The sequence below is a fragment of the Echinops telfairi genome, unplaced genomic scaffold, assembly GCF_000313985.2.
Source record: "Echinops telfairi isolate 266 unplaced genomic scaffold, ASM31398v2 ScPeMD7_70;HRSCAF=299, whole genome shotgun sequence".
NCBI classification, from domain to species: domain Eukaryota; kingdom Metazoa; phylum Chordata; class Mammalia; order Afrosoricida; family Tenrecidae; genus Echinops; species Echinops telfairi.
The window spans coordinates 27,802,814-27,813,719 of NW_022103968.1; the positions used below are offsets into that span (position 1 = coordinate 27,802,814).

The window sequence follows — 10,906 nt, forward strand, 5'->3', positions numbered from 1 at the left end:
TGGTACACTGGAACAAAAATCATGAGAATGTTGTCACATAGGGGACTATTAACCAATATCATTGAACAAGTTGTGCAAAAACTATTAGATGGAAACCTAATTTGATGGGTAATTTTTTACCACACATATACACAATAAACCAAACTCACTGCCTTACTACCAATGCTGACTCATTGCTACCCCTGAATGTTTCTGAGACTGTACCTGTTTATGGGAGGAGAAAGCCTAGTCTTTCTTCCATGAAGCTGCAGGTGGTTTTGAACTATTAACCATGGAGATTGCAGCAGTGTGTAACCACTATAGCACCAGGGCCCATATACATCTCTCTATATAAAGGATATATATCTATGTGTGTGTATCCTTTTTTCAAAAGGATCCTCAGAGGTGAAACTATCACCGCCGAAAGTGGCTCCAACAAAGAATGGAGGGCCCCTGCCAGCTGGGAGGGGAGAGCTAGTCTAGATTGGCAGAATGGGATGGAATTGGAGCTACATTGAATGATCTTGGTGTTCTCCCATACTTAATCAAGAATGAGATTCTTTGCTTATTGCTTCAGCTATAAAACCCTCAAGTTGGGAAAAGGGCTGTATACACCTGTGGGCCTATCCATTTTGCTGGCTTGCAAACCACCTGGGCCCTGGGAGGAGATATCCTGGGATGTCAAAGGGACCAGGATGTCTATTGCCTCCAGTTTGTCTGGCACTAGACAGGATGCTTAATGAGGAGGAAGCAGTGCACAGTAACTCCAGTCACAAAGACCTCAGCTGAATCCTGGGCCCATTGCCTCCTGGTCGTGTAACTGAGGGCAACTTTCTTAGTGTCGGTAAGCCTGTTTCTTTGCTAAGAATGCATATATGCCTAGATTCACTGATGTTGTTGTGAAGATCAGAAGAGACAGTAGGTTTACAGCACCTGGCTTTATTGAGATTGACACCACTGAGTGACACCAGACCCTGGGGCTCAATGAATAATAGCTGATGTTGCTCCCTTTCTATACAAGGAAACTTTTACACACCCAAAGAAGAGTAAGTGACCCCCAGGTCAAATTAATAGACTATTCTGTGGACCATTCATGGGAACCCAGGTGGTGTAGTGGTTGCATGTTGCATTACTGCAAGGTCAGCTGTTCAAAACCACCATCCGTTCTAAGGGAGAAAGACGAGGCTATCTGTTCAATAAAGATTTACATCCTTGGAAATCCTTGGGTTGTAATCGACTTGATGGCAGTGGATGGTTACTTTAGTAAAGGATGTGGGACTCAGGTCAGTGATTGGGCCTCACCAGCCACTTCATGGAAGAAAGATGAGGCAGTCTACTTTCATAAAGATTACAAACTCAAAGAAACAGTTCTACTCTGTTTTACAGGGGAAGTGGTAGGGGTTTTTGGCTTTAGTACACAACAGGAGCTGATAGAACTGATTTCTAATCTTAGATCGCCCTCTGCTGGGCAATGAGGCTCCTACAAGAGTAGAGAGGGAGAAACTTAAGGCTTGAATTTTGCAGGGAGAAGCAGCCAGGCCACAGTCCTCTTCCTGGGCATTCAGGTCAGGGAATCAAATGAAGATCAATGTCAGGATGGTTTACGATTTATTGAGTAACACTGGTGTCATTGGTGGAGGGTGACTGGAAGGGCAAGAAAATGTTCTCAGAGGGTCCCGTGGGGGCCCTATACACCTGTCTCTCTAACTCCTTCAATCAGAGGTCATGGGAGTTGGAGCCAAAGTCCTTTCCTCTCTTTACTCTGAGCCTGGCACCGCCAGTTCCATCACCACACCTGCCTTTCATTGACCCACCATCTGTGCCTGGGCCCTTCCTCTTTTCCAGGGTGGGATAGGGGTAGGGGCAGAGCCAAGCCATAAGAATGAGAAGGAGATAAGGAGGGGGGGTTGCTGAATGGCTAGCATAGGCCAACGGAGCACAAAAGTCCCTGCATGAGGAGGGCACCCTCGGGCTAGTTAAGTGTTCTAGTTACAATCACTCAGCTACTCCTGGAGTTCAAGCACCCCTCCCAAGCTGTGTCCCTCTGGAAGAGGGTCAGCTGAGGGCTCATAGAAGGGAGAGTCTGCCCAGCCTTTGTGGCTTTTGAGGTGGGGGTGGGGGGTGGGAGTGTAGAATGATTGGAGATCATGATGTGAGAGCAGACCAAGGCTCCTAGGATTGTGTGATGTGCACACTGGGGAGTAGGGGAGATGATGAGGGCAAGAGAGGATTCTGGACTGTCTTTGTTCTGGGTGGGGAGAGGAGTGGGGAGAAGGGGGATGGGAGAAGAGAGGAGAGACGTGAATAGATTTCAGGCTGTAGGGATGTATATGCCCCCTGCCTCCGTGATCCTAACGTATCTTCACTGGCCAGCCCCGTTCCCGAGTCGGCTTTGGAAGCCATGAATCAGAATCTAAAGGACTCGGCTGATGTCTCTCAGTGTCTGTGGAAAGCGTGGAAGGCAGTCGGGAAGGTGGCTAGGAGAACAGTTTAGGAAAGACAGTGCTACAACCTGGCTAGATGGCAAGTGGGGGAAAGGCGGATCTCAGAACATCCCAGGACCACACATACACACGCACGCAGGCACGCACAGAGGAAGTGGTTACCTGACTCTGCTCTTCGGTACCAGTGGAGAGAGAGCGGTTATGGGAGCACCCCCTTGGGCCTAACCTATTGCTGTTCTCAGAATTCCTCCCACAGCCCCTTGCCCAGTGCCAGGCAGCCAAGGAAGGGTCCGAGATGACTAAGCCCCACTCAAGCAGCAGCCCAAGGAGGCTAAGGAGGGTGGGAGGGCCAGCCCTCCCTCAAAGCCCCTTGTTGTAGTAAACCACTTGGACGCTGGGAGTTTGCTCATGGATCTGAGCTCTCAGGTCCGGCTCCAGCCTGCTCACACGGATGGAGCTGCAACAGAACAGCAAGGCCACTTGAGTGTCCCCCTCTCAGGCTAAGCAGCTGCCCCTCCTTCGAGATGGCTGGCCTGATGAATTTTCTCCTTTGCTAGCAGGGCTGACTCACTGCCACCTCCCCCAACCCTCAGGATCAGCCATGTGCTGCCAGTCCTCCTCTCAGGAAATGCAGAAGACCCTTACGGACAGTGGGTCCTGATAAATAGATATCTGACCAGAACCCACCCACCCTGGGTGTCACTTACCTCTTCTGGGGGAACAGGGCACAGCACAGGGGGGTGGCAAAGACCAGGCTGAGGAAGGAGACAGTTGGAGAGACTGGTGAAGCTTTGGCCTAAGGGTGCTCCCTCCCTGCAGCTTGCCCCACCTCTGGGGACAGCCCCGATGGATGGAGATGGAGTAAAACTGGAAGGACCTGACATTTTGCTCTGTCGGAGGAGAATAGTCTCTGGGCCCTGGATCCAAAGGCCCCTCATCAGGAAGTGGTAAATCAGAAATTAAATGGACCTGGTGCTGAAAGTTAATGTCCGTGATGTCTCTTGAATATGGAGATTCTAACCCCCGCAACAAGACACCATGATCTTCAAGGATGGGGAGCATCCCCCCCTACCCCCAACACACACAGAGCACACCTACAGGCAGGCATTCAGGACACCCATGAGCTGAATATGTAAAGGAATGATGTGTATAAACATCTTGAAAAAAGCAATCGCCCACCCATGCCTACCACAGAACAGGCGCTCAGCTACCCCAGAGTCCCAATACACTTACCAGAAGCCCACCAGTCCCACCTGCAGGGGTGCCCCCAGCCAGGGGCGGCGCTGTTGGGAGACAGAGAATGGCAGTAGCATGGCATATGTCCCCTTCTCTCCACCCCCCACGCCATTGTACCCATCAGCCCTGCCTTTGAGCCCTCAAGTGTGTGGCTCTGGACTTTCTCCCGAGCCCGTCACAGGGCAGTGACCTCCAGGAGGTCCACTCTATGCCCCCAGGCCTGTTTGCTGACCATCCTCTGCTGTTTCACCCATTCCTGCCTTCCAGCCTCCGATCATCTTCCAGAGCCCTCCTCATCCCTCCTTCTGTTTCCTCACTTCCTCCAGGAAGCCTCCTCTAACCCTCCACTCACTTCCTCCCATCCCAGTGGCACAAATATGTCCCTTGTCAAACACATCTGCTCTGCACACCCTTCTCAGCTTGAACCATAGGGACCCTGAGTTAGTTAATGGTGCCAGCCTGGCCGATAATCACATGTGGGGCTGGTTGAAAGGCAGAGGGATAAATGGGTGGTGAGCCTCGCCTTTCTAGTTCTCGGGTCTCTTGCTTTGTGATGGTCGCACCAGGATACAGCTGCCTTAGCAGCTCCCTGCTTCAGCTTGCAAGATTGACGTCCTACAAGACATCCCTAAGGAGAAGCCGCATGGACCTATCCCGATGCAGCCCTGGGTGCTGGAGCAGCCGTGTGGAGATCCCTGCTAGTGCTGAGATGCCTATTCAGTTACTGACTCAGCTTTCCTCCTACAGTCGGCATCATCGCCTCTGTTTTGTGAGGTGGAGGACTTTGTGGACTGGTGTTGGGTTAATGGGTTAATGTTGGACTTGTGGGCTTGGGCAGCATTGGGTTGGGATGTTTTCGTGATGCACCTTTTCTTTACATAAAACTCTCTTATATATGAGTTGCTGTGGATTTGTTTCTCCAAAGTACCTAGACTAATATAGACCCCCATTCTGTTTCTTGAAAGTCGCTGCCGTGGGGCCTTCGTCCTTGCTGTTCCTTCTAACTGAAACACCCTTCCCCACGCTCTTCCTTCCCAGCTTTGAGTCTTCAGAGGTACCTTCTCAAGCCACCCTCTCTCAGCCGCCCTCCCTGACAGTGTCGACGAAATTGCCCCATTGGTTTCCTACAGAGCGGTGGGGTTGTGTCCTTATTAGCAGATTCTGAACGCCTTCTCAGCCCAAGGACATGCAAGGGGCATAGTTGGCGCTCAGTAGATATTCGTGAGGGAAGGAGCCCATGCATGCCTGTGCCTTGCTTCCTAGTCTGGTTAGTGCCTGTGCAGGTGTGTCCCATGATTACTGGATGATGGCATGCTATGACGCCAGGTGTGGCCGTGAAGGTCTGTTACTGCATCTATCAGAGGTCCCTGGAGTGACGAGGCTTTCCTTCAGAGCAGAAACCACCCCCTCCAGCCCTTTGTCTTCTCCTGCCACCTCCTCCCTTGCCCACTCCCTTGGCGTCCCCCAACCCCAACCCCAGGCCTACCCCTAGAGGTTCAGTTCCTTCTTGCTAGCCTGGGTGAGGTGGTGGAGAGGTGAATGAGGGAGTGGGGAGGGCAGGTGAAAGGTTTTGGACTCGGGTCAGCCTGGGGGCTGAGTGGAGGGCTGGTCACCTCTGCTCCCAGTCACCAGCACGTCCAAGATGGGAGAGGCGTGCATCACCTACCTTCAGAAAGTCCTTCTTCTCCAGACTGTCCATGATCACGGGGGGAATGGCTGGGGGTGGGGGTGGGGGAGCAGGCAGGGAGGGAGTTAGTGGGGTGAAAATAGGAAGCCCTAAGAAAGAGGGAAGTGCCTTTCCCACTCTCCCAAGTCTTACCACCCCCAGAGCCCCCACCCCACCCCGAACTCCAAACACCACGTGGCTTCTATTAGAGTTTGCCCCACCCCACTCAGCCACCCGGCCTCACCCATGGCAGGAATGGCCATGCAGATTCTCGATATCACCACCTGGAAGATCCCCTGTTTGGCTGCAGCCACTGACTGGCCAAGCCTCTGACCTTCCTCATCAGTCACCGGGATGCCCACCTGCAGCTCCCTGCAAAGGGAAGAGAGGCTCAGATGGAGGCCCCAAATCCCACCTGCAGTGCTCTGATGGACAGCTACTCCTTGTGGCCTCTGGACATTCTAGATCAGTGGTTCTCAACCTTCCTAATGCCACGAGCCTTTCATACAGTTCCTCATGTTATGGTGACCCTCCCCCTCCACAACCATAAAATGACTTTTGTTGCTACTTCATAACTGAAATTTTGCTGCCGTTATGAATTGGGCAACCCCTGTGAAAGGGTCGTTCTACCTCCAAACGGGTCACAACCCACAGGTTGAGAACCACTATTCAGGATGCAAAGACTGATGCGCCCACCCCTGGGGCCCTCAATCAGACTGAGTGGTGAGAACAAGGCAGGGAGGGGCCGGAGCATCCCCACTCTTGGCTGATCTGCCATGGTGGGGTGAACAGTGTGCCCACACACTCACCTCTGCCTCATCAGGGGGATGTTGATGCAGTTGGCAGCAGCCACGGCTGCAAAAGGTACAAATCTGCCCACCAGGGGCGGCAGGTGCTAGGGGAGAAAAAGCATGAGTCAGGGGCTTGGGGGCTATATGGAGGAGAGCCTGTGGGTCAGCGATGGATGGGTCACAGGGAAGGGGGTGGTAAAGGAAGAAGGAGAGGAAAGGGACCATAGCATAGGGGTGGGAGGGGCTTTACCTTGGTGAGGGATTTGAGGCCCAGAGCTGTGGCCACAGCCCCAGTCGTGGCACTCACATAAGCTGTTCCCAGCTGCCTGTGGGTGGAAGTGCCAGGTCACAAGGGGAGGTGAAGAGCCCAGAGGTGATTATTTTCCTTCAAGGACCAGCCAAGAACTGTGCGCATGAGAGAGAGGGGAGGGGGCGCACTGCAGAGAAAGGCCCTGCCTCACCTTCAGTATAGGCTTGTCCCACAGTTCTACTCCCTGCCCTTGAAGATGGGTCAACCCCCAAGTCATACAGAGGAGGGTCTCATGGCCTCTGTCGGGCAGAGGAAGCAGGATGGGGGAGAAAGATGGGAGAGGCAGGTGGTGAGTCACACCCTCAAGGTGCTACAGGGAAGATCGGTGAAAAGCAGAGGAGTGGATGCCTGGGCGGGGACTGTCTCTCACCCAACTGTGATGGGAGCGTCACCGCTACGGTTGGAGTAGTTGACGATGGCATTGAAGGACTGATTCACCCACTGCCAGAACACCACAGTCGGGGTCTTTCTGAAGAAATGAAGACATGTACTTCGATCTCTCTACAGTGTCCCTCACCACCCTTGGACCCCTATGATCAAACCCATAGGCTATTCCTCTACCTGTAGGAGGGTCTCAGAGGATGTCCTTAGAATAAGGTGACCAGATGTCCCGCTTTTGGCGGGACAGTCCCAATTTTTGGAAAGTGTTGGGAGCCGGTGGCCATTAAGGCCTTAGCCTCAGCCTGAGCCGAACTTGGCTGCTTCCTAGTCTTTCATTTGCAAAACCTGTGGGGCCCTGCCTAAATTCCTGCCTCCATGTTCCTAGCTACATGCTCTGTAGCACGGGCAGTTGTAAAGTTGACCTTTTCACCCATTGGTTAATAATGCCAGGCGCTCATTGGACTAAGATGGACTTTGCTTTACACCTGATGGACTTTAATCTGCATGCAGGACGTCTTTGAGAACTAGCGCGCGCCCTTTTACCTACAGCTGATTGGTTAACGTTCTTATGCTTCATTAATGTACCTGTTGGATTGGATGCTGTGTCGCACACCTTATTAAAATATGCACCCTCCCAGTTCCCCTTTTTTATACCCCAGCTTTGCCCAAATAAATGAGTTTGATCAGAGTTTTGTCTTGCTCCACGTCTCCGTGTCTTTTCTCCATCCAGGTTCGTCTTTCCCTGCAGGGCCTTGCTCCTGCGTCCCGCAGGCCGGGACGCAACAGGAAAGAATGCATGACAAGCTCGGGAAGAGTCTATTTGGTCCATAGAGACCAAATTTTTTAATCAAGAACCCCTCCACCCTAGCCCCGGGTCAATGGTGTCCCGCTTTAAATCTGGTCACCTTACCTTAGAACCTGCTGAGGGCGTCTGCTGACTCTCCCCAGCATACTTCCACAAACACCTCCCCTCTCTTTGGGGTGAAAGGACACCCCGGGTCAACATCTGAGGACTGGAGTCTCTAGGACTCTCACCACCCACGATCTTTCCAAACCGGACCAGAGAGGAAGCACCTCCTCTAGTTCCGATGGACCACGCAGGAAGGAGATGCCTGGGCCAGGACCTGCCTGTAGAAGGTGAGCATGCAGCCAGTAATGGTCATGTTCATGGGCACCTGGGCCGACATCCTGCCAATCAAGACCAGCTTCTCCCCTGTGTCTGGGTGGAAGGCGGAGTCGTATACATATTTAGCTCTCCACAGCTGGTCTTCGGTGAGCCCTGGAGCCACCACACCGGCCCTGCAGAGGACAGCAGGGAAAAGATGGGTGATCCTGAGACCCAAACTTCCTTTGGGCCCAGCTGCCTAGTTTAGGAAGCATCTGAAGAATGAGCTCAGAATTTTGCCCCTAAATCTCAGAATAAAGGAGCTCCCTGCCTCTTGGGGTGGGTCAAAGCTCAGGGATTTTCTATGTCCCCTCCAGCCACACACAGAGAAGTGCTTCTCTATTTCTGTCCAAAGCCTGGGTCCTGGCCAAGGGTGGTTACCAATGGGTCAAAAGGGTGAAGGCAAGGATTTCCACTTCCTCCTGTCATTGAACTTGGAGCCTCATCTCATCTGCAGAGGGTGGCCCAGCAGTGGCTTAGGCCCTCTTTTCTGAGGGTTTGGGCAGCACAGAGCAGGCTCCACCCATACATTCCAAATGCCCTTTCTTCAATGAAAGCTCCCTATAGCCCTTTGGGCTAGAGCTTTGGCCACAGTTATCGGTGATGCTAGGAGATGAACAGGAAGGAGTAGATTGGGAGTGGGGGGATGGTTCCGGAGTGGACACTTCCCAGTTGGGCGAAGCAGATGGGAGCGGTCTGTGATCCTGACAGAGAAGAACGCCAGAGGCATAGGGCTGGTAGTGGGGGTGGGGTGGGTGGGTGTCACCTGTAGTTCTGTACAATGTTTCGGGAAGCTTCCAGCTGGGCTCCAGAGAGCAGCAGATTCCGGGGGTCGGTGACGGTGAAGAAGTGCCGGGCTCTGCCCATGAACGTGCTTTGGTCCCAGCGAGGTTCTTGGATGTTGATATTTAAGGATAACTCCCCCATTTTCTGCAGGTCAGGTCCAAGGGTCAGAGGGATGCCAGGAGGGCGCTCAAGGGTTCCTCCTGGGGGAGACTTGGGAGGCCCTGCTCTGCTCCCCAAGCCGAAGGTGAGTCCCTTCTATAGCTCAAGGTCGCTCCAGGTAGGTAAGCAAGGATAGGGGGAGGAGTTGTTTCCTTTGCAATGCCCTGGCCCTGGGAGTCACTGGAGTCACCTGCAGCTACTGGAGGAGGGGAAGGAGAACAGAATTAGGACACCAGATTTCCTGTCCTCTGGCCTGGTGTGGTGTCTCATAAAGGTGACTGATGCCCAAGCGGTAACTGGCTCCCCAGCATCTCTTGGCTCGTGAGCTCTGGATGCACAAACATGTGAATTATATGCAGTTCACACCCATGATCACTAACAGCTGTAGGGCCCAGCTGCCCTGCAACCTAGATACAAAGCCATCCCACACACTCCTTCATGATTGGAGGAGAACTCCGGCTCATTGGTCACCCCAGGGCTGATCTGCTCCAAACCCCAACCAAGGGACTTATGCCAGCTTTGTGGGTGCTCGCACCCACATGTTCCTTCCCCAGACCCATCTTTCCTAAACCTGCACCTAAAGTCCTAAACTCTGCTCTGTCCCATAGCAGGGCATGGTTAGCAGGCACCCACCACCTCTCCCTGAAGGCATCCCATCCAGAAAGGAAGAGGACTCAGTAGGTACCCTCTACACACAACACAGTAAGGGCTGAAGCAGCCATCTGGCGCTGAGAAGCAAAATCCTACAGAATGACTAATCCCCTCCAGTCACACTTCCTGCTGCACAGACAGGCACGCCCTGGGCTGACCCTCTTACATACTCGCATAGCCTCACACAAACACCATCCTGCACGATGGACACACAGACGAACCAGGCGGACACTCCTTGCACAAATCGGCCCACAAAGACCTTTACTTACACACACAAGTGCAGACACACGAACACACAGCCCACACTCATCAACTAGCTGGTGCCCTAGCTAGCCCCACCCTGGCATTCCTGTCCATAGCCCACCTCTCTACAGCCCTGGGGCCTCTCTCCAGAGCCCAACTTGCTGGATCCACAGAACAAAGAGATGGCCTCAGGCCAGACCTCCAGCCCCCAACCCTGGACTCACGCTTTCCTGGGCTCCTGGGTCGCTGCAGCTCTTCAACCGGCCTTCCTCTCTGAGTCGTCCCGGCCCTCCCAGCCACCAGAGGGGACGTGACGCGTGACGTTGACCAGAGAGGGGGGTGGACTCACCCGCTGCGTCTGTGTGCTGGGCCCCGGGATTGGCAGAGCCTAGGGGCGGCGGGTGTTATTTGGGGATACGCCCGCGGCCTGGGCCCCGGGTCCCGGCCCTGCTCCTCCACCTTCCAGAGCCAATCGGAGCGCGGGGAGCGGTCCGGTCCTGGCGGGGTCTCTCAGGCAGAAAGAGGCGGCGGCGGCGGCGCTGAGCCCGCAGGCTGCAGCTCCCAGGAGGGCCTCTGGAGGCACCCAGCAGCTGCGGCGCGGGGTCAGGGCGCCCTGAGAGAACTCGCGCAGGGCACAGGTGGGCGGCGTGGAGGGCGGGTCCCGAGGGCTCGGCTTACCACCCGCTTTGTTTACTTGGCAGTGGCTTCCGCCGATCTGGTCCCCTGGTCCCCTGGTCCCCTGGTCCCCTGGCACCCCGGGATGCACGCAGTCCTGCCGCCGCCGCACCTCGGCATCTCCACCTCTTGTCACCAGCCACAGGCCCTCTCTGCTCGTCCACCGTGTCCCCAGCCTGCTAGTGACCCCAGCACGGAGGCCTGGACCACAGAGCTCGGTCCTGTCTCCGCCCTGGGGCGGGGCGGCGGGACAGAAGTTGAAGGGAGCTGCATCCAGACAAGTGGATCAGGATGCTCCCGCTTCCCGTGTCCTGGTACCAACTGGCCTGCCTTGCAGTCCTTTCAGAACAGAGTGGCCAGGGAGACACCTTGTGTCACAGGAGGCGGACACACACACACACACACACACACACTTGCTAA

The 10,906-nt window shown here is 54.3% G+C and overlaps 1 protein-coding gene across 6 annotated transcripts; it reads right to left on the reverse strand.

Annotated features, from left to right (window-relative positions):
- Positions 1–1,570: 1,570 nt before the first annotated feature.
- SFXN3 (sideroflexin 3) lies at positions 1,571–10,544 on the reverse strand. 6 transcript variants are annotated; one of them, XM_045291507.1, is made up of 11 exons: positions 10,161–10,544; positions 8,739–8,902; positions 7,936–8,106; positions 6,797–6,895; positions 6,367–6,442; positions 6,135–6,220; positions 5,570–5,697; positions 5,326–5,375; positions 3,657–3,706; positions 3,131–3,178; positions 1,571–2,880 (listed from the first exon to the last, which is right to left on the reverse strand). In XM_045291507.1, exons 2-11 carry the CDS (start codon positions 8,897–8,899, stop codon positions 2,784–2,786), a joined length of 966 nt encoding a protein of 321 aa, XP_045147442.1. In that variant the 5' UTR covers positions 8,900–8,902; positions 10,161–10,544; the 3' UTR covers positions 1,571–2,783. The 6 variants fall into 6 exon arrangements, with proteins under 6 accessions (XP_045147442.1, XP_045147440.1, XP_045147441.1 ...); XM_045291505.1 differs by having other exon boundaries at positions 8,739–9,116; positions 10,161–10,543; XM_045291506.1 differs by lacking the exon at positions 10,161–10,544 and adding an exon at positions 10,036–10,154.
- Between the last annotated feature and the right edge of the window lie 362 nt (positions 10,545–10,906).